Genomic DNA, 23,945 nt, shown 5'->3' with positions numbered 1-23,945 from the left:
GAATCACACCTGAACCAGTTCAACAATGATTAATTAAGGACTGGGATTAATGATGAATGGGATTGGACACTCCTGTTCTAGTTAAGGCATTTACAGAATGACTGCTTACCATCTTCATCATCGTCATCCACAGGGTTAATGACCACTGGTGGATGAGTAGGGCTGGGCACATTCTCTTGGGTCTCAGTTCTCTTGACTCCTCTGAGCTGTGGGTTAGTGGGGTTTGCACTGGGTGCAGGGACTTGGTTCACCTTCTCCTCAAGCGGGGCCTCTTCATTGTCCTTTCGCGCTACCTGCCCTGTAAAAAAAAAAAAAAAAAAAGACAATTCATCAATTAGAAATTCCTATGGAGACCAGTAATGTTTAAAAATCCTGTAAAGAGGATCAAATACCCTTATCTGGAGCCAAGTAGTTGCCATTGATGATGCGTGGCTTCTCATGATGGAAAGCACAATGAGGCTTCTGGCATCCAGCCGGCTGATTCTCCCAATAGCAGGCAATTTCCTTTCGGTTTTTCTATAAATGGCATCAACAAAGTCATCACTAATGAGGTCCAATTTCAGAAAGAAAAAAATCTTAACATTTGAGAGATTTAAAAAGTGACCTACATCTATTTCCATGTGTCGAAACTTGCAGACGTTACGGAAGCATCTTTGCTCTTGCCACAGGTTGCAAACCGTTTCACTACCCATGGCAGCCTCACAGTGTCGAAAAGGGCAACTGTCACCCTTAAAAAGGACACAAAACATTTTAAATTCACTATACAATTTTTTATTTACAAAAATCATTAAAAAAGTCTTCTATTGTTAATAATAGGGTTGCTGCGATATCATTAATTCATGTTACGATACTATACTAGCTGAAGCATTGTGATACTAAGTAGTGTTGCGATATTGTAATTAATAACTCAAACCCATGATATAAAAAAAAATTCAGAAACACTACAATTTACGTTATAATAGGCCTACTTAAATCTAATTAACCATTGCCTTATTATTGAAAAAAGTATTTGAACGTTCTTTTTGTTTAGTTTGTAAATAACTGACCAACGAAAAATACATTAAAATAAAGATGCAAATTTTACCAAATGAAATTCATTACAAAAAGAGCATTTTTTCAACCAAATTAGGTTTATGAAGTGGTCAAAAATTGTTTCAATGTTTCCTGTATCTATTGTTTTTTTTTTTGTCTTATTCAAAATTTCACTGCGAGTCGTTCTTTTTAAGAGACTGTCACAGTTGTTGTAGCTACTAAATCACATTGACAGGAGCAGAAATTAACTGATTCAGATTCAAACTGAAGCATCAGAAAAAGTGCAATATGCCACTATAAAAGGCGTGAATTCTACACAGTTTTGCAACCTTATAGAGCTCCACAGACTATTCAAATAAAATGGTCTAGTGTTGCACAAACGTGTGATAGACACATTATGTATTGTAGATAGACAGTTAATGACAATATTAGCATTTACATACTACAGTGGAACCGCCAGTATTTTGGAGCCATAGAATTACGATACTACCATAGTACTGGTAAACAGTGCAACCCTAGTTATGAATAAAATAATTTGACTCATGAATGCTCAAAATACATTCCAAATTTAAAAAACATAAAATTTATTTCCAACAAAACCACAACAGCTCATCATCACTTCATTTTCTACCTACCTTCGTACAGGTAGAATAGTAGAAAAAGTAGCAATCATCTCCTTGCAAGGTCATTCTGGAACAGGTTTGTACTCTTCAGGGTCAGGAGGTGGGATCTCGTCCTGGACACTTGCAATCTCCCTATTTAGAGTGTTAGAAGTCTATTCATGCTCCTGTTGATCCACATTTTTTCACTTTCACATTCTGTCTTGAATGGCGTAAAATGGTGGAGGATATTTAAGAACTGGTGAGAGAGTGAAAGCGTTGCAAGAACTTCGTTCACCTGCAGTGGCTGAGATGTTCCCCGGCACAATCTCAAGCACTCCTTGAAGAGTCGCTCCGCACTGTTTGGATCCTGAAGGAATACTTGACTGATGAGTACAGAGCGAACAAGGGAAGCAGGGGCAACTTTTGCCTCTCTTTTAGTGAACTGTTCCCATCAGACTGCTTTGCTAAAACTGGCAGATGGTGGAAAATGTCCTTTTGTTTTTTTTTTTTTTCTCCGAGATTGTTGATAATTGAGAGGTGTTTGGGTTTGGGGGAGTTTTAAAAAATTCTTGAACTAGATGAAGTCAAAAAAGGGGCAAAACATGTATATCTGGATATCTTGGAGATGTTGAAATGGGTAAAAAAGGAACAATATCTTCTACGTCACTGGAAGCCGGGTGGAAAAATTAAAATGGGGTAAATAGGAACTTTAAAAAAAAGCCCAATAAGAGGGGAAAAAAAAACAATGGAGATATTTTTAATACAAAAAGGCAGCAATCTTCAGGAAAGCTAACTCATTATCCAACTCCAGCAATCCTCTGGAATGAGGGACAAGATCTTGAATAACCTACATTTCAAAAAGAAGACAAAAACACTCCCCATGTGCTGAAAAGTTGGTTATTTAAATAAGGACAGAGACACAATATGCATTATTACACGGAAAACATGGCAGACAGAACATGTGTTAGGGTTTACATAACACGTAAAGACAACAATAGATTTCTGTAACAACAATGTCGTGTTTCAACACGATTTCGTTCTTGGTGTGGTGATCCAAACATAGTAAACTGTATTAATCACGTTTTAAAGTTAGTATCAAATTCAGCATTTTGACGATTTTGTGTCCGCGAATGTAACGTTAAGGTGCAGTTTACAAAATCTGCATTTGTAAAATGTAAAGGTTTAAAGCACATTTTTACAGATGAACAAAAAGCAAATATCACCACGATTATAAATCAAAGCCGAAGCAAAAGCGTTTTGAATGTAATAAGAGTCAATAATTATATTCCCATAGCTGTATTACATTACCGTAATCTTCGAAATCCACTAACGTTACTCAAAAGATTGTCGCGTTATGCAAGATTGTAGAGTTAGGCCGTGGTGTCATTGTTTTATTTGACTCGATTTACTATGCAAATCTTCATATGAAAAACACAGACAAACAACGTGTAAAGACCAAATGAGTATATTTTAAATCCAATAGCTGTTTAGCGTTACGTGACAAACAACACGGTAGCTTATTCTACGGCTTAGCATAGCATGTTGCTAACTTCGAGTAAGTTAGCATTCTAACTTTAACACAACTACTAGACTGTACTAAAATATGTTGAATGATAAATAAATAAAATGTTTAAAACATTTACTTTAAATTAATCTAGCACAATTACCAGTTTATACCGAGTGGAATTAAGTATGTTCGGGTTGATGCACGTAGGCTCTCCAGTACAGGACTTTCTCTTCTCGGTTTTACAGACGAACAAAATGGCGCCCGCGCTGCCCAGCAGGAAAGTGCTTACACGAATGACTGTAAACGTCAGTGTGACGGCGAGACTCGTTAAAGGGACAGTTCACCACTTAAATCACACCCTTCTCAATTAAATGGGTACAGACAGGTTGGACCTACTTTTAATTGTTTAAATAACAACTCAGAAATTTTGGTCCAGTCTTAAGTTTATGTTAGCTTAACAACAGTGCCAATCATGATATGTCAATCAGATGATGCTGTAGCTCATCTACCTCAATGTCTTGTGTTCAGATGCTCTACTGCAGTGGTTCTCAAACTTTTTTCATCAAGTACCACCTTGAGCAATATTGAAATACTGTAGCGTAGTAAGCCCAGTAAAGCAGCTACAGTACAGCTCTGCGCAGTTCAAAAACGTGGCAGATTAAATTCTATTATTAGGAATATTTATTATTGTCAGCCACTTTAAACATTATAAAGAGTCTGAACGTTATCACTGTGCTGTATCTAAAAAAACACTAAAAACGTCAACATTTTTATTAAAATGTGCTTTTAAAAGTTAAAAATGGTAGGTTACTGTTCTTAAAAAGTATAAAGAAAAGTGCTGTACTTAAATGTAAAGTGTTAATATAGCCAATTCATCAACACCTGGAAATCTTGTCTGGACCTCAGAAATACAGGCTATATGTCATATAATAAATACTATTATATGTAATATTTATATATAAATCATTTCTGATATATGTTGATAAATATGTAGCATGTACATTTGACATATTTGATTCCTCCGCGTACCACTAGATGCGCACCACTAGTGGTACAAGCACCACAGTTTGATAACCACTGCTCTACTGCAAATGCTGGCTTATAAGAATTTATTTGTCCTTCTATTAGCACAAACCTCCTCTGACCTCTGGCATTAGTAATACATTTCCTTCAAGCAATTGTCACAGTTATTTTATTTTTTGACCATTCCCTGTAAACCATTGAGATGATACACATGAAAAAATCTCAGTAGATCAGCACTTTCTCAAATATTGACGCTGACACACAACCATGCACCATGTTTAAAGTCACTTTCTGATACTCAGTTTGAAATTTAACAGAATCTTTTGACAATGTCCACATGCCTAAATCCACTGATTAGTTATTAGATATACTGATACTGATATTAGATATTTGAGTTAAGAATAATACAAACAAAATAAGTACAATATAAAATAATTTAAACAGACAAACAAACACAAGTTTAGTGTTACATGGGGCATTTTACACATGGGTAAAACAAACAAAGACTCAGATGCTGTCAGATTAACTACTAACAAATTTAGTACAAAATCCACCTACATACTTGAATTGAAATAGGGGAATCTGTGATAATCTGATTTGTTTAACCAATCAGTTCTGAATGTTTTTTTTATTAAGAGTATAATAAAAACTTGTAGATGCATATAAACAACCTGATAAAGGGGGTGTTAATCCTGTTAATAGTGATGACCAGCATAGTGTACGGTGTAGATGTTGCAGTTTTCTTTTTGAAGTATTATTTTCAAACAAACCAGGACAATCAATTTGTTATTTTTTTGATTTAGAGGCTATTTTTTATTCATATTTGCATTTTATTCATACATTTTAGAAGGATTTGCTTATCTTCCAATTGGTTTGGGGCTTGGGGACATGTCTCCTTTTAAAGATTATTTATATTAATATACATAAAATTGTATACATTAGTACTAATTTGCCACTTTTCTGACAATATGTAAAATTATATTTCCTCAAGATATCAGGCTGAACTACAAACACACACAAACAAATTATGTCAATGAAATGCATGCAGTAGTACATCTTTTGTTATCCATTACATGTAGCTAAAACTTGCTTAAACAATTGTTTAAGAAACAGTTTTAATATCCAACAAGAATTGTGGGCATTTTCTTAATTTTTTGTTTGTTTATCTATTGTTAATTTGCTGGTGTTTTTTTGTAAATGCATGTGTTTATTAAATTTCTCTCAGCCACTGTAGAAATGGTTCAAATTAAATTACATTTAAAGGTGTTTTAGAACAAAAGAATCAAGACGAAAGCAATCATAATTATTCACTAGTGCTCAAGTCTTTCCATCTGCTTTAATCCTAAATCAGCATTTTAGTTAAGAAACCTGCACTCCCCAATGTAATAAAAATAATCATCAGTGATAATTGTACTTTCCTAGAATTATTTGAAATGGCATGGAACGGGGTGCACCAGGTGATATTTGTTATTCCTTCACTACAGCTATAAAATGAGTTGAGGGAATTCATTCTGTAATATAGTCCATCTGATCTGTTTGCACAAAACAGACTTTGCTGTGCTGAAAAAGATCTGACAATCTTCACACATATCGGTGTTGGCAAAGAGCCTTTTCCAGCTGTTGCAAAAATACTGAAGAAAAAGTTGGTGCTGGTCATGGAGGAAGACGATTCAATTCCTGTTGCAAATAAAAAGGTTATAATTCAGAATGTGAAAATAAGTAACCATTTATAACAGTCCAACTATGCCAATCTCACCATGTATTAATGATTTCTTAAGGCTGTTGACTAAAGGGTAGGTGCCCTGTCCACAGAAATATCCAGAAAAATCATCCAGGTCTAGAGCCCACACAAACGCACCCCCGAAGCCATGCTCCAGTAGATATTTTGTCTTAACGAAAGTAAGCAGAGCTGTTATTTTCAGCTATACATGTAGACATCACAGTATTACATAACATAATCGAATGTACCTTAATATTGAAGCTTCTCAGACTGTCAAATCCCACCCAGTCATTGCCTTTCACAGAAAAAGGTACTTTCTGGTCTTCAATCCACTGTACCACACCGCCATTTAGAAAAAGACATATCTAAGGGGAAAACAAAACAGGTTGATAATAGGTAATATTCGGAAATGTGTACATGGAACTTCGCCTATGTTATGGCACCTTGCTGCAGTTTTAGTTTCCCAAGTCTAAATCTAAGTATTTAATTTTTGCTTAAATGTAATAAACAAATGCTCAGTTAGTTATTTTAAAGAAACATTACACTTAATTTTTTTTGGGGGGAAATAGGCTCTTTAATCTCCCCTATAGTTAAACAGCTGATGTAAACCATTTTTGAATCCTTTCAGCCGACCTCACATTCTGACAGGAGCACTAATCTTAGCTTAGCATAGAAAATTGAATCAGATTAGACCTTTAGCATCTCACAAAAAAGACAATTTTCCCGTTTAAAGCTTACCTTTTCTGTAGTTACAATGTGTTCTTAGATGCTGCATGACTAAATAATAATATTTTGCAGCTCTAATACCTACTTAGGACTATTTTCAACTGCTGTGTAATATCACTGCACCTGCAGCAGCCATGTTCAAGCAGCAAAATTATTGATTATTATGCTAGAATTATAGACATATCTAAGGAACTTTTTATTTTCTGTCAGTCTTTTTACATGATCTAACTGCAAAGGAATCACGCTTTACAAAGGAAAAATTTTAAAACAATTAAAAAAATAGTTTGAGCGAGATGCTAATGGGCTGGTTTATGCTAAGTTAAGATAAAATGCTCCCACTAGAATGAAAGATTGCAGACATCCCAAATTATGAATAATAATCTCCCGGAAATCACACGTCTTCCATCCGGTCCTTAAATACATCTCATACCCCTCTCCAACGCATCCTTCCCAGCTCTTCAAATACTTAGCGTCCTCTCCCCTACTTTTCAGATTCATCACGCATAGACACTTACTTTAACCCCACAACAAACACAAATAATCCCAATACTACAAATGTTTCAATTTCCTAAACCTTTCCCACCTCAGTAGCAATGAGCACAGTAGCAAGTGTTTTGCTACACAAAATAAACACAATTAATACTGTTTATCGTACATAAAAATTACGTACATAAAAGTACAAAGTAGTCAAAGACAACTAATATAAAGTGGAACTAATACTTTAAAAGTTTGGTTTATAATTAGTATTTACTTCATAGTAAGCCCACAAGCCTATCTCTTGTGTATGAGGTCCAGGAGAAGCAAATTTATTGGCTGGGGCTCCGACTCCGTTCTGAGAGGAGTTGAGGATAAAAGAGCGTCCGTAAGTGGAGAAGCCCATCAACAACTTCTCAGCAGGAGCTCCCTGAGATCTCCAGTACTGCAGAGCAAAATCCTGAAGGAAAGATGAAAATACGCAAACTATAAGGCCACGGTCTCAAACTCAATTCCTGGAGGACCGCAGCTCTGCATAAATTAGCTTCAACCATCCTCCAACTCTAACCTTCTTAATAGTCTTTAGGAGTTTTGAACATCTCGATAAGTTGGATCAGCTGTGTTTGATTAGGGTTGGAGCAAAACTTTGCAGAGCTGCGGCCCTCAGGTATCGAGTTTGAGACCTATGCTATAAGGTATTTGCTTGAGGGTTGCTCTTATATAAGAGTGCTCTTGCTTACAGTGTTTGATTTGATATCCTTGTCATCACTCATGGCACTGTACAAAGCACTGTGATGTCTTGCAATGCCATCTTTATATGTATGAAAGTCAAACGTCTTGACATTAATAAAGTCCAAGTACCTGGGAAAAAAAAAGTTTTTACATTTGTAGAAATGTAGCTTTTGTTGAGCAATTTTTATTAAGACTGCTGATATGAACTGATATGATATGTATTATGAATTGTATGAATTTGTATGGATATGATATGTTGTTCTTACTCTGAGATCTCTGGAATTATGTAGCTTCTTTCAATAACATCTTTTTGTGCGGAAACAGTTGCTGTTAGAATCAGTCTTGTATCACTGTTCAGGCTTTCAGCTACAAATGCTTCCAGAAGTTCCTAAAGTTTTACAAAAGTTTGACTTTTGAAAAATGGAATCATAAATCTTAATACATTTTTAGCTGTATGAGATCCAAATCCAACATTTTCTGTAATGTCTGACAAAGAATTCAACTTTACCATCACAAGAATAAATTAAACTTCAAAATAGGGCTGCAAGATATTTGAAAAATGTAACATTGCAATGTTTTTTTTTTTAATTTTGCGATATGGATACAATTTCACCAGATGACTTAATATCTCTGTTTGAAAAGAATTTAAAATGTCAGATCGATTGGGGTGATTCTGCAGCGGGAATGCATCTCCATAAAATCTAATAACCAGTCTATAAATCTTTGGGGGTCTCCGACACATTTTCGCTGTGGTCTGTGCTATTTGCAGTGCATTTCAGTATTTGCACGTTGTGAGTATTTTCATTGATAACAATCTAAATGCACTGTATAAAAGTGTATAAATGCACTCAGGCAAGAAAGAGATTCAATTGAAATGAAGTGTTTTATAATTTTCCAAGTCTAAAAATATTCAAGTACAGTAACTGAATGATAAAAATTTAAATAATTCAATAAAATTAATTGTAGTTAAGGTCACAAATGGAACAATTTCTATACCTGTATGCCTTTAAAGTCATTATACATAATCATAAACATCAATAGTATAATAGAAACTCAACATTGCATATATCCTGCGATGTGATTACGAATGATCACATTGCGATATCTATGCTGAAACAATATATTGTGCAGCCCTACTCCAAAATATATTCAATATAAAACTTGAATTAGATTTTACTGTCATATTTTCTTTATTTGTCATTACAAAAATTACACAGTTGGAGACATCAATCCTTCTAAATCATTAGTCCTCCTGTGAAATTGTCCTAACAGTTTCAAGTGCTTTTTAACAAAGAGAAATTTTAACACTTTTTTTAAACTAATTTGTTTAGTTTTTATCTTGAGGACATCATATGCATTAGAGATTTAGCAATATTCTTGTAGTTAAAGGTTAGGTTAACTCCTTTATAAGTGAATCTGGTTAATTTTAATTCTAGTCAAACTAAGAATTTCAGACTTTCTAAAACTAAGAAAATATGATAAATTTTTTTTGAAAAGACGTTTAGTTTTAACCTTGCACAGAAGAGTGAATTTCAGCTTATCTTCTGGATGCATCTCTGAAGTGTTTTTCATTTCCCAGTCCAAATCCAGCCCGTCAAAGTTATATTTCCTCAGAAACTCAATAGAAGACTTGATGAAAGTCTGGCGGTTTATCCACTTGGATAACATAATAGAGAATCTGTTGTAAAGAAGAAAATGCTGCTTATTTCACTATAAAAGCAATTCTAGCTTCTTTAACAGCAAAATAAATTCTTAAAGTCTGTATATAAATATAAATAAACAATTTAGACATACAGTTAGATAGTATGTTACCAGCAGAGGGCAACTTTTACCTAGAAACAAGAACAAAACACTTACTGACTTGAGTCCTGGTCTCTGACAGACAACAAGGTTATCAGCTGTGGATTTCTTTAAAAACAAAACAAATATGTCAATACTTTGTTTAACAGCAAGACATTTGAAAACTTAAAGACTATAAACCTAAGCATCCTCACCGTTTCTTATGTGCATTGAAGGTTGAATAGTGGACGACATCATTCCACTCACTGCCTGCAATGTTATTGGCATAGTTGATAATAGCAAAAGCATAAATTAAATGAGTACACAAGTTAGGGTCCACATTTTCAGGAAGGTATCTTGCAGTTCCTGATCTGTACTGAGACCAGTTTGTAAAGTAACACACCAGTTTTGAACAGGCTACTGAAAAGAAAAAAAGAGCATAAAAAGATACACACTGTATGTGATTTGGTTGAGTTTTCATTATTTAAAGTTGCAATAATGTTTTTAATAATAAGTATTGAATTGAAAATCTCCTTACCGAACTGAAAGAGCAAATTCAGGCCTAAAAAGAATAAAGATTGTTTAAAAGCTGCTTTTTGATGATTCTAATGAATTTAAGAGACACAATCAAATAAAAAGACAGACACAATACCTATTAAGTGTGTTATTCCCCTGTTCATTTTGTTGCTGCTACATGTCCATATCTAGCTTAGTAAGGGGAGAATCATTGTGAAGTATAAAGTGAGGGGTGGGAAGAAACACAAAGAGGGTGACGCATATAACATGACACTAAACATGAGATGATATGTTTTTTAGCCTATAGTAAAATGATTTCAGTCATATCTGGTCAAACCAATTGTGTTAACAGACCCATCAAGATTTATTAATTTAGCAATTTTTTTTTTAAATTAGGACATTTATCATTTGACAGATACACTGAAGGTTTAGTGTATCTGTTCCGGTGAAACAAAAGTGTGGATGTTCATTTGCCTGAGGCTGTTTACAAAAATATTATAAAACATTTGATTAAATATGCTTTCCAGTAACTACTAAGACTTATTCATTAGCTACTTATTACAAACTAGTATTTAATAAACAGAAATATGTACTTACTTAGTTACTTATTACTAGATAATATAACTTACTCATTAGTATTACTAATTATTCTTTAATTAATACATTTATAATTAATTATTATCAAAGTTACTTGTAATTATCTAATCATATAACTAGTAAAAACTTTTTTTGTACCATTAACACCTATAGAGATCTGTCATTATGATATAAGCTAATGAGTTTTGACTAGTACATATTACATTTGTGACTATGGTACATATTTTTATATAGTTATACTACTACTTATTTTTAGATACTAACCATCATTAGATACTTGTACTTATTTGATACTTTCATGAATTACTTACTATTTTGTATACATCTAATACTATAATACCTATTGACTTCTATCATAAATAGATACAAGTAGTTACATATTAGGTACTAATACCTTTTTGTTACATTCCATTTGCTGAAAAAAAGAGAAAGTTGTGGCCAAATTAAGACTCAAAATCACCCCAGAGTGGATGAAAACTTACCCAATAACAGCACACAAGGGTTAGTGTGTATCTTATAAGAAATAGTATTCAAACTAGCTACATTAAAAAAAAAAGGTATTGTTATCTAAACAATAAACACAAATACCCAATAAAAGGTATTTAGTGCAAAGAGTAATGTATGGCATAGATTCTGTTATGTTTTATAGATTAAGAAACCATACACAGAGAATATAACTTTGCATCTAAAGACAAGTTACTCAAGACGCAGCATTCAGTTTAAAATGAAATAAAAAAAACACATCCTCTATGTTAACATCTTTTTATGCCAACTGGCTACAGTAAACAGCAGGGATGAAGCGAATTACCTGATTCATGGTTCAAAACGATTCACGATACTAATCTCACGATTTAGTCACAATTGTTTTACTAAATTAAACAACTTTAAGGTCATTTTTTTCTTAAATACTGCACATTCTTAGTATATATATATATATATATATATATATATATATATATATATATATATATATATATATATATATATATATATATATATATATATATATATATAAACAATAATACAAACTAAATAAGACTCATTAATATAAACAAACTACAACTGTGACTGTACTCTGATTTTAAATTTTTAAAAAGAAATATCAATATATCTTTGTTATCTAGCATACGCTGAGATCTTTGCACATTTACAATGTCCCCTGGTGAAAAAAAAAATTTCACTGGGGACTGAGATGGCTGGTGTGGGGAGGTAAGCTTTTACTAAACCAGAGATTGGTGTGTACAGAGGAGGTCAATAGGCGTTCTGCTCCCAGGAACTGGCCACTGGCATAAAAAAACTAATAATAAAATTACTAATTATATAGTAGGATGGAGACAGAAGTTGAACATGATTATAAAGGTGAATAAATAATATTACTTGCACAATTAATTAGTATAAGTATCAGTGTGACACTTGTAAATACAGCGCCCCTCTGTTTAAAGCATTATTCCTTCAACATTTCTACCAGTTTGAATCATCACATATTTGAATCGATTTTTGACCGGCTCACAGTAAATCATTATATCGCTAGTAAACAGAAGCTTGCAGCTAGTAAACGCCTGCAGCCTCCAAGTTCTTTTGATTGGTCCATTGCTTTAGAAACTGATACTGATGAGCTGTGTGTAAAAGCTGAAGTTCTTTAAACTTGACACAACTTCTTAAAAACTAGCAAAAGCCGCTGCAAAAGAAACAAGTGTATCATTCGTGCACATCCATCAAGCGTGTGTTTACAAAAAAAAATGTAAAAAGTTGTGCATTAGAATGGAAAAATTAAATCTGTGTAAATGAGTCTTAAAGAAATTTAAGTCTATTTAATTAGTTAAATCTAGAAACAAGTACTTTAAACAAGAAAACGGATGCTGGCTTGTTTTATATATTTTATAACAATATTAAAGCATGAAATGAAATGCTTTTCGCATTCAAACAACTACATGGCACTTCACGGACCTGAAATTGTAAAGAAAATGTTTATGAATTTAAATAAAACATTTTATTGCTTTCCTAAAGTCAACATCATTCACATTTACTTCACAAACATCATAAACGCTCTCTACACATCTTACACAACATGTCAGAAAGTCTTGTCTTATCTTAAAAGTGAAAAACAGATCCTATGTGACCTATTTTCTGTTTGACCTCAAGTCTTATTCTGTGCTATTACTAGTATTTTACAGAAACCTCTACACTCAAAAAATGGTTGCTGCTTGTTCAAACACAATTCTTGAGTTTTTGTGGGGTTTATTTTGTTTAATCCACTTAAATTTGTAAAAACAATTAAGCTAACTTAATATATTTGTGTTCTGATATCAAAGATATTGTACGTAACTCAGCTTTTTGTTACAGTGTATTAGCATAACTAACTGCACTATCTTCACAAATTATCATCACAAACTATATGTTTCAGTGGTAATTTAAAATTTGGATAAAACATTTTTAGCCATAGGATAAACTTTCATTGTAAAATCACACAGGGCTACTAAGTGGCTGGACATTTATCAGTAACTGCAAGCTACTATTAATGACAGCATGTACTCAGTTACAAAAGATAGTTACCTCAGGTGACTGTACAGTCAGATAGGGTTATATTGGCTCTTTGTAGTCTGTTTTGATGTGTTTAATTCAGACACGGGCAACAGTCATGTGCCAGTCCTGTAATAAAAAACACTGCAGAGTGACAAAAGTTGTTGATAACACTCCAAGTCTTCAGTTATGTCTAATCAACACATAAGTGGGACATTATAAAAGTGTAAATTATTAATGAAACATGTCCAGCATACACATTTTGATTGCATTTTAAAATTAGTTTAGTGTTTGTTTTAAAGTCATCATACCTGCCACTTTATTTATTGTAAACTTGCAGATATACTGACATTGCGTGTGTGTTTGTATACATTTTTATAAAGCAAGCACTGCTTTTCTGTGATATTGTCACGAATGATGTTCAGATTATACTTTTAGATTCAGCTTTGTTTTGTGCCTCATGTTTTGTTCCAGGACTCATGAATTTTAACAACCTTGTTAAAAGAAATGAATCCAGTTTTTTGTTGTTGTTTGCCATTATATTTCTAACATGGTGTATTATTTATTGGTGTCATATCCATCTGATTTTAAATTACAAGCTCCAGTTTCAATGTAACAGTTCTCATGAAAAATGATTGGTGTTTTCGAACAGATATTATACTGCAATATTCATGCAATTGCAGAAAATATTCGGTATTCATTTTTGCAACATTTGCCTGTGTAATTTTTGCATCAGTTGTTTTTATTTTACGTCAACAAATGATGGTTTGCATGAGATCTTTTTAAAAGAATATTCAAAGCTTTTTATGAAAAGGCTCATTTTACAACTTATCTGGGTTTCACTATATTGGAATCCGTTTAGCCAATCTGGCGGGTTCCATTTAGCTTAGCTTAGCATAGATCATTGAATTGGATTAGACCAGGCATGTCCAAACTCGGTCCTGGAGGGCCGGTGTCCTGCAAAGTTTAATTCTAACCCCAATCAGACACACCTAGGCTGGCTAATCAAGCTCTGCTTTCTACAGTAGAAACATTTTTGCAAGTGTATTGAGGCAATTTGGAGCTAAAATCTGCAGGACACTGGCCCTCCGACTTTGGACACCTCCGGATTAGACCATTATCAACCTCCTCATAAATAACTAGAGACTGAATGTATGGATTAAAAAAAATGGTAAAACTCATCTGTTAAACTCCAGAGGGATGAGCCTATCTTTCAAATAAGTGTTCTGTTAGGAATTATTCAGATGCTTATGAACCTTCAATTAAATATAATGAATTGAGAGGAACTTGCTTGGCAAGAATCAGTAAATGTTAGGAGAGGAACAGAAAAATAAAGTTTACGTGTACATATTTATATTAATTTATGTTAATCTTAAGTTCACCAGCCCATCAAAAAGTTTTAGATACTAAAGAGGGATGCTAGTTTAATCATGACTTCTGATGTTACCTCCTAGAGTATACACATAATAACAACCATAGCACTTTTTTTTTTTTTACCATGATTTACAGAAGGCACTCACTAAACTGCCTGCTCTAACAAATGGTTTTAAATAATGTCTGTTAAAGTCATTTAAAAAAATAACAGTTTTTTTTTTTTTAAATATGGTTTGCACTACACAACTTTGTTGGTTAACAAAAAATAAAAATCTAAAAAAAATCAAACACACATAATCCTGTTGCACTAATGTTGGTCTTACACTTCATATTATCAGATTTTTTATAGTTTCATGTATTCATTCCAGTAATTTGTAATTATAGTAATTAGTAATTATATCAATGTATATATATGATATATTTAGTAGAGGTTGATATTTTAGAAATGATGGAATGTGTTTAAAAATGTAGTGGTTCTTTGGTTTTTCTCTTAATGCATCAAGCTCAGACTGGGGGCTAGGAATATCAGAAGAATATACTTTATTGGAATATTTTCCAAAAAAGCAGAGACGTCCATAGGCAGACCCATCCCTAGTCTCACTCCAGGACAATCTAATGTCCCTAACATTGGCTATCCCCTTTATCCTGGCTTCCTCCCACCTTTGTGTTTTCACAGTTGTTTACTGGTTCAACAGGCCTCTGTATTCATTCCAGTAGTTTGACCATAAACTGATATATCAATGTATGTATACGATATATTTGGTAGTGGTTGATATTTTAGAAATTATGGAATGTGTTTAAAAATGTATAGAGTGTGTTAACTAGCAACATTAGGAGTTAAGAAATGCAATCCAAACATTATTTTCTTTGTGGGGCAGTTAAAGGGTTAATAGTTTGTATACCAAAAATCTTGACAGGCATACGTAGAATAAGTATCACTGATGACATAATAAAAGAAACTATATATAGATCAAATTGCAGCTCCAAGATATTTTTTATTGTAAGTGTCTTTAAATTAAATGTATTATGTATTAATATACATTTATTGCATACAGTTTCATACAAGTACAGGTCAGCAAGTATGTTTCCATTTTTGCATAAAAATATGTTATGCTGATTTAAAACAGTGTTACACTGAATTACATTCTGCCAAAATATTGATATTGCAATGTTCTTATTATTAATCATTAAACATAGTTTTAATAATGTTCCTGACAGCAAAGCAGATGCTATAAAAATTTAACATTTCATTGTATTTTTTGACACTCAGACATTCTTGCATAACTTCAGCTTGTAGCTATGTTCATGAACACTTCCTGTTATCCAATATTATTGACATTATCAGGGTGTGTATTTTTGGGTGCACAGGATAATCCCTGTCAGCTTGAGACATCTTGGATGAGGTATTACTAACCATTCTTGAAATTCGCAAAACCTCCCCGGGCTCCAGACTGCACCTTTTGATACTGGCTCTAGATTTACTCTTTGTGTTCACATGGACATCTAAAATACACCAATAACACAAATATAAAATTGCATTATATTATATTACTTAATTATAATACATTATTACTTTATTATATTTGTCAACGCTAAACATTTCTCATTTGACTTGAACATAAATAACTGACTCTGTATATTGATACTGTAATTTAGTGTAATGGATCACACTGTATTGTAACAAAGAATTTGCATTACACCGAAAAATGAAAAGATTTCTCTGAATGACAAAATCTTACTACAGCTTATATTTCAGGCTGCAGGGTCTTCAGGGCCCCTTCTGATGATGTCAACAGTATGGACTGTATGGAAAAAACGCTAATAAAAAAACAGAAAGAAAGTAGTAATTTTTAAACTTACTTTAACATGTATTTCATAGCAGACTAAATTAACACAAAATATTTTATGTTTTGTCTGGTGAATTTTATTTCATTTGTAAATATACATCCTTTCCTGTCATTCCTGTCCCAAAAAATTTTAATTTAGGGCAAGTAAAATGCTAAATAACGATGTGATTTGAAGCTGATGTCAACAGGTGATTTTTATGGGCTTTATGCACATTAAAGCCAACAATAAACTTTCGGTGAAAGCTAAATGTGACTATTTTCAATTTCACAAGGTTGTTTTTACAGCATCCTTGTTGTAATGCAATTACAATACATTCAGTTGAACAGACTTAAGCATTAATTTAGTCGTTCAAGCGTAAAATGAGATGAAAGGCTGCTGTAACTGTAGTGGTTCTTTGGTTTTTCTCTTAATGCATCAAGCTCAGACTGGGGGTTAGGAATATCAGAAGAATATACTTTATTGGAATATTTTCCAAAAAAGCAGAGACGTCCATAGGCAGACCCATCCCTAGTCTCACTCCAGGACAATCTAATGTCCCTAACATTTGCTATCCCCTTTATCCTGGCTTCCTCCCACCTTTGTGTTTTCACAGTTGTTTACTGGTTCAACAGGCCTCTTCCAGCTCCTACTTCTTTACGACCCCTATTTAAAGCCTCTTCTTCTTGGTGGCCCTCATAATGTAAAGATCTAATGTATTCATAACTGTTTTTACACATAAAGTTCACATTTGGTAATTATGACTAGTATCTGTAATCCAAACATCTAAACTTAACTCTGACACAGATGGTTCTCATTGTATCCCCAAGTCCTCTCTCGTGCTCTTTTATGACCGCTTTGCCTTAACCTGTCACCTGTTTTCAATGACATTTAATGGCAGATTCATAGAGCTTTCCACTCACCCAATTAAATGTGTCTTCATATTAGTAAATAAAAATCTTCATCATAACCACTAGCATCGTCAGTCGCAACATGTGAGTGCAGAAATTCCATTTTAAATAATGGGGTAAAATAAACTGTCATATTTTAAAGACATGGCGGGGACATGTAATTTAATGCAGTGCTTCTTGTCTGATCTGAGACTCACTTCATATCATATATCTAATCTTAGATCTGATCTTAAATGTGACAATTTTGTAATGGAAAGACAGGTCACTGGAAGCCGTTGGGCTGCCCGGCTGAACATTAAAAGCCCATTATGATTTGGTACAAAAGCAGCATCCAAGAAAGGTCTAGTACTTTATAAGCAAAGATGAGCTCAGGATCGCCAGTTTGCCAACAAATGAATGAACTGAAATGTTTAAAAACAATGTAACTTGCACTTCTGTGATGACCCCATTAATGCTGAAAAGTACCTAGAGATTTTGGAGCACAATATGCTGCCTCTTTTTCCAGGGATGCCCATGCATATTTTAACAAGACATTGTAAAACCACATTCAGCACACTTTACAAAGTCCTGGCTGCAGAGGAAAAGGATACAGACACTTGACTGCCCTGTCTACAGTCCCAACCAGTCTCTAACAGAGAGTGTGGGGTGCATTTTGAAGCGTAAAATGCAAAAACAGATCCCATACTGTTAAAAAGTAAGTAAACCTGTTGCCTTAAAAGCAACAAGTTGATTTTACTTTAAATTGTGTGTAAATTCATTGTAACTTGGAAAGAATAAGTTGACTTAATTTTTATAATAATGCACATAAATTATTTACTTAATAAACAATTGGTTTACTCACTTTTTAAAATATAAAGTCAACTAATCGCTTCAAAAGCAATGGGTTTACTCACTTTTTAAAAGTAAAGCAAACTAATAGCTTTTTACAGTGTACTTTGGAACACAATTTCAATTTCATCAATGTTTTGTGTAGATGTTTTGGTAGCCATTTTTGCATCATGTCCAAAGTTTCAGAGCTTGATGCAGTAAGCTTTGTTTTTTTTTTTTCAACTTAGATTTTTTTAAAGCTGAATAACTTTCCACAACTAGTAGTTTCTGTGATGGAAATGTTTAGCTGTGAAAATATGATTTGGAGTAAAGGTCAAATAAGCATTTTTTTTTTTAAATTAAAAAGGACCTTATCGTACACATCAAAAGTGCCACCCAAACATTTATCTGCAGACAGTACTGACCGTTAATCATGCTCATGAAAGCTTTTCCAAGTTCAAAAAGTTACAGTACTTGTCATCACACTGATAAAGTCACACTGATAAATACCTGGAGACACTTTTTATAACTTGCTAAACAACAAAAGCATTGTTGATTTGCATTTGTTATGCTGTTTTTTTTTTAAATATGAAAATCTGAAAATGTAAGTTTTAAAGCACATGCTGGTCGCCTGCGATTTTGTCATATGCAAACAATGCTTACAGATAAAAAATGTTTTGTTTTCAAATCATTTTAAAGTTATAATTGAACACAAAATAAAACTTAATTTATCATAGTCTCACCTTATATATTTTGAAAAATCACAGAGGAGTTTTTGAATTTAATTAGTGAAAGAGTAATTGATTCATGTGGATTATGATCAAAACAATGTTTGGTTTTTTTTCTTCTCATTCTTAATCACAAATACAAATTTGGTCAAATTTAAAGTATTCATAGTCAACACAGTTCAACATTTACTAATGCATTACTAACATCCAATGTTGTGCTTGTTAATATTAGTTAATGCACTGTGAGTTAACTTTATTTTCATTAATTACCATCAGCAAAAATTAATAAATACTGTAATAAATGTATTGTTCATTGTTTGTGCATGTTGGTAAATAGGGCAGTATTTTACAGTTTTACTAAAAGTTCCTTTATTATTTACTCACCCTCTTATTGTTTAACTGTATTCTGAAGAATCGTGCTTGGGGTTTTGGATGTTTGTCAGCAAATCATTGATATCGTTCAGGCTGCTTTTCTGCACAGATAGGATTAAAGGAACCAGTGTACACATAAATAGGATATGTAATCATCAAACAAATAAATATAACTTCATTCGTTTTCCTTCAGCTTAGTTGCTTTATTTGTTTATTCTTTATTTAAATAGTGGATTGGCTTCCAGCTGCAACCCAGTACTTGGAAACATCCATACACACTCATTTACACACATACACTACGACCAATTTAGTTCATTTTATTCATCTATACCGCATGTCTTTGGACAGTGGGGCAAACCCACGTGAACATGGGGAGAACATGCAAACTCCACACAGAAATGCCAACTGACCCATTCCATCAGGGATTTAAACCTGCGACCTTCTTGCTGTGAGGCAACATTGCTAACTACTGAGCCTAAATATAATTTAATGTTTGTTTTTAAAACCATTGATTCCCTGGTAGTTTGTTGGTTTAAATGAAGCATAGTCATTTTTTCCCATTATGAATGTCAACAAACCAAAGCTTTACCATATTCTTGCAATACTGTTGGGTAAAATCCAGCTCTCAAATTTAAATCATACAGTAGCTCTTATACTTTATCATAAAAGTTTATTTAGGCTGCTGAGATGTGATTTAGAATGTTAGATGTGAATTAAATGTTCATTTCAATTTCAAAGACTATGGAGTCTCTTGACTCTTCAATCAAATCAGCCATTCATCGCATATGAGTCATTCCTTTATTACTGTGCAATATTTTAAACTCATTAGCACATCAGGTAAACAGCTGCAATGGCTGATCAAAACATCTTATATAATTAAAATGCAGAAGACCTCTGAACACAATTTTGACCCCATAAAAGTTTTATATTCTTAACATGGCAACTTTGCATTTAGATACCAATTATTTACAGAGATTAGATAGACATTGTAAAGCATTTTAAAATGTTGTTAATAATTACTTTATCTACTAAGACATATGTTTACATATAAAACTGTATGTTCATTGTCACTCTGCTCTTTTAACTTAATTCTATTAGAATAGTTAGTTCCTTGTATTTATTGCATATTACTATTATTTATTGCATATTGTTATTGAATATTAGTGTTTAATGTGCAATAAGTGCTGTCAGAAACTACTGTCCTTTCTCTGGTATATGAAATAACAGCACAACATAATTTGATATAAATAAACTGGGTATATAATTATACACACTTTTAAATAATTGTGATTCAGGCACAATATTAAATCGACAAACAAAACATTTTTTATTATAAAAGTACAAATGCCAAAAACTGCTATTTATAACTACATACCTTATAATCTATACAACTATGATTTCAGCTGAACATTCGTCCATTAAATATGTTAAAACTCTACTGCAAAACCTATAGTCAAATAACAGATATGGTGGCAATTGTGCACCTTTAACCTCAGGCAGTTCAATTGTAAGTGTAATCTTATCCAAGATCTATAAATTAAGCTTCACATGAATTTTGCTGAATACAGCAAAGAGCTTATTTCATTTATTTTTTTACGTTATTGTCATTTCAGTCCATAGTTTACTGGAGATACCATATCTTACATCATCCTAATAAATAATCCCTTATTAGGATGGCCAAGCCAACACCCAGCTCCTATAAAAACCCTGCCGTTTTAATATTCATTCTCACATTTTTCTTGAGGTACCCCAGGTATGTAACCAACGCAGAATTTCTATTAAAAAATCTACTTAACTTGTTGTAATTAAGGAAACTCATTTTTTCTAACAGAAAATTGGCATTAGAATGGGGAGACTTACACTTATAGCAGGTAAGAGCGGATATACACTAAGTGAAATGTAAAATACACTAGATAAATCTTTTATATATATATATATATATATTTATTATTTACATAAAGTCATTTTGTTTCCTAGGTTTGAGCTTGGTGCTCTGCCATGTCGGTGAGTTTTTAACTACTTCTTAAACTGTTTTGATGTTTTCTTTTAATGAAATATTATAGCACTGTAATTGATTGATGCCGAGACTAATTCTTAGATTTTTGGAGATATTGTCCACGTTTCCAGGTGAAAATGTCTTATGTAAATGTATTTTTTGTGTGTGTGTGTGTGTGTGTGTGTGTGTGGGTGTATGTGTGTGTGCGTGTTTGTGTGTGTCCATAACCAGCCTTTTCCATGGAAATGGCCTGCTACTTCACCAACTGGTCCCAATATAGACCTGGAATTGGAAAATATACTCCTGCAAATGTTGACCCTTACCTTTGCACACACCTTATCTATGCTTTTTCAATCATCAACCAAAGGAATGAGCTTGTCACATATGAGTGGAACGATGAAACTCTATACAAGGCCTTCAATGAACTCAAGAACAAGTATGTATTATTTTCAGATTCTATAAAAATAGTATTCAGCTATTGTATCTTACCAAACTAATAGAAAAAAAAAAGTAACACGGGTAATTCAATATGAACAGTTTATATAAATATGTCCATTATCTTCATAGAAATCCCACTCTTAAGACCCTTTTGGCTGTTGGGGGATGGAATTTTGGTTCGGCACAGTAAGTATTCTCTATAATCATGATACAGGATTGTTGTATCTTTTTAAATGAGATACAAAAACATATAAGATTGTACCTTAAATCCATCTCAGGTTCTCCATCATGGTGTCCAATCCTGCAAACCGTAAAACATTCATTCAGTCTACCATCAAATTCCTGAGAACTCATGGATTTGATGGACTGGATCTGGACTGGGAATATCCCGGAGCAAGAGGAAGTCCACCTGAAGACAAACAAAGATTCACTCTGCTGTGCAAGGTGAATTTGATAATGATCCAGTGCCTTTTTAAGCAATTATCATGAAGTATTTTGCTAACTTAAGGCTTTAATAACTTTTCATTATATTTATAATTTATTTATTTATTTATTTTTTGCAGGAACTTGTTGCAGCCTACGAGGCTGAGAGTAAAGCCACTGGCAATCCTCAGCTTATGCTGACCGCTGCTGTATCAGCTGGCAAAGGCACTATTGATGATGGATATGAGATTGCAGAGATTGCCAAGTAAGAATAACAATCATCAATCCATTTTCAACACTTGTAGGGTGACAAGGCACCTAAGCACAGCATGATATTTATAGCCTATTTATTTGATTCATCTTAGGTACTTGAACTTCATTAACGTCATGACTTACGACTTCCATGGAACTTGGGAGCGATTCACAGGACACAACAGCCCTCTGTACCAAGGCTCAAAGGATGAGGGAGACCTGATCTACTTCAACACCGTAAGAACTGAAATTAACCTTATTTAGCATGGGATTTTCACTCTCTCAAATCAATGCAAAAAAAAAAAAAGCCAATTCAACTTTAACACAACTTTTTTTCAGGACTATGCTATGCGCTACTGGAGGGACAATGGAACCCCTGTGGAGAAACTCAGAATGGGCTTTGCAGCATACGGTCGCACTTTCCGTCTGACATCTTCAGATACCAGCGTTGGAGCTCCAGCTAGTGGACCTGCTTCAGCTGGAACCTACACTCGCGAGGCTGGATTCTGGTCTTACTATGAAGTGAGAGATTGAGAACAGCCATTTTGTACAAAATCAAATAATAAGAATAATTGAATATGTTAATCTAAAAAGAACGCTCACAATATCTAATAATGCTGAACAATGTGTCTGCAGATCTGTGGCTTCCTGGAGGGAACAACAATTCAGTGGATTGATGACCAGAAGGTGCCCTATGCCACAAAGAACAGCGAGTGGGTTGGATTTGACACCAAGGAGAGTTATGAAACAAAGGTAATTCTGAGTCTTTACTGGAGCTACGTTTCATTGTCACTGTTTGTCAGAAACTGTTAGTCACCTCAATCCTTTCCTCTATATTCACAGGTCCGTTATCTGAAAGACAAGAATTTTGGTGGAGCTTTCGTGTGGGCACTTGATCTGGATGACTTTGCTGGACAGTTCTGTAGTCAGGGGAACCATCCTCTCATGGCCCATCTTCGCAATCTACTGGATATTGGTATGAATATTTACCCTTTTTTTTGCATCACTTGTTGCAATCGATAAGCTAATGACTATCAATATGCATCTTTCCTTCCAAGAATTGCCTCCAATGCCTTCAACTACCACTCCTAAACCTGGCCAAAGCACCACAAGGCCCACCACAACCACAACTACCACCACTCATGCTCCAGGACCAGGATTCTGTAATGGGAAGCCAGATGGACTCTATGCTCACCCTAATGACCCCAACAAATATTACAGCTGTGCTGGAGGTCATACCTTCGTGGAAAAATGTGCTGTAGGCACCGTGTTTGATGACAGCTGCAAGTGCTGTGTTTGGCCCAAACCTTAGTGATCATGACTCAAGAAACTTCAGAAAAACATTTGCAAATAGTGAAACAAGACACTGCAAATTTCCTTAAGCCAACAAATGACAGCAAACCGTTTCATATATAAGAACATTAGTGTAACCTACATTTATTTACTAGATTTGTATCATGTCTTTAATACATCTTGGTGACGTTTATACTGTAAGTGCAAGTACCTCTTTTTAAATGACTGACAAAAAGTTTGTTTCTTGTTCGTTTTCTCCTTGCTTGTGAAATTAATAAACTGACATCATGGAGAGGGGA

General features: G+C 33.7%; 3 protein-coding genes across 28 annotated transcripts in view; 1 reads left to right on the top strand and 2 right to left on the bottom strand.

Moving 5' to 3' along the window:
- zc3h11a (zinc finger CCCH-type containing 11A) overlaps window positions 1-3,451 on the bottom strand; it is a 10,158-nt gene extending 6,707 nt beyond the window's left edge. The window contains 6 exon segments of one of the 5 annotated variants that reach the window (NM_199686.3): window positions 110-298; window positions 393-516; window positions 609-728; window positions 1,668-1,787; window positions 1,930-2,001; window positions 3,302-3,451. In NM_199686.3, coding sequence (NP_955980.3) covers window positions 110-298; window positions 393-516; window positions 609-728; window positions 1,668-1,721 — 487 coding nt within the window. In that variant the 5' untranslated portion in view covers window positions 1,722-1,787; window positions 1,930-2,001; window positions 3,302-3,451. 5 annotated transcript variants of the gene reach the window in all.
- ovgp1 (oviductal glycoprotein 1) lies at window positions 3,084-22,089 on the bottom strand. 22 transcript variants are annotated; one of them, XM_087273612.1, is made up of 16 exons: window positions 21,941-22,089; window positions 19,257-19,345; window positions 16,342-16,420; window positions 16,017-16,105; window positions 13,262-13,372; window positions 10,248-10,299; window positions 10,134-10,157; window positions 9,811-10,015; window positions 9,674-9,724; window positions 9,329-9,494; window positions 8,083-8,204; window positions 7,825-7,945; window positions 7,362-7,544; window positions 6,133-6,249; window positions 5,921-6,053; window positions 3,084-5,841 (listed from the first exon to the last, which is right to left on the bottom strand). In XM_087273612.1, exons 6-16 carry the CDS (start codon window positions 10,273-10,275, stop codon window positions 5,507-5,509), a joined length of 1,485 nt encoding a protein of 494 aa, XP_087129738.1. In that variant the 5' UTR covers window positions 10,276-10,299; window positions 13,262-13,372; window positions 16,017-16,105; window positions 16,342-16,420; window positions 19,257-19,345; window positions 21,941-22,089; the 3' UTR covers window positions 3,084-5,506. The 22 variants fall into 22 exon arrangements, with proteins under 22 accessions (XP_087129738.1, XP_087129744.1, XP_087129736.1 ...); XM_087273618.1 differs by having other exon boundaries at window positions 9,811-10,012; window positions 21,941-22,087; XM_087273610.1 differs by having other exon boundaries at window positions 13,262-13,357; window positions 21,941-22,087.
- On the top strand, window positions 20,986-23,945 carry chia.3 (chitinase, acidic.3). The gene is given in 12 exon segments (NM_213213.1): window positions 20,986-20,997; window positions 21,076-21,115; window positions 21,222-21,248; window positions 21,472-21,676; window positions 21,808-21,864; window positions 21,957-22,122; window positions 22,242-22,366; window positions 22,467-22,590; window positions 22,693-22,875; window positions 22,990-23,106; window positions 23,197-23,329; window positions 23,412-23,945. Coding segments are annotated over 11 exon segments (1,416 nt in total). The 5' UTR covers window positions 20,986-20,997; window positions 21,076-21,090; the 3' UTR covers window positions 23,666-23,945.

The sequence above is a fragment of the Danio rerio genome, chromosome 11, assembly GCF_052040795.2.
Source record: "Danio rerio strain M-AB ecotype USA chromosome 11, GRCz13ab, whole genome shotgun sequence".
In the NCBI taxonomy this organism is placed as follows: Eukaryota; Metazoa; Chordata; class Actinopteri; order Cypriniformes; family Danionidae; genus Danio; species Danio rerio.
This window is presented reverse-complemented; position numbering and strand designations above follow the sequence as displayed.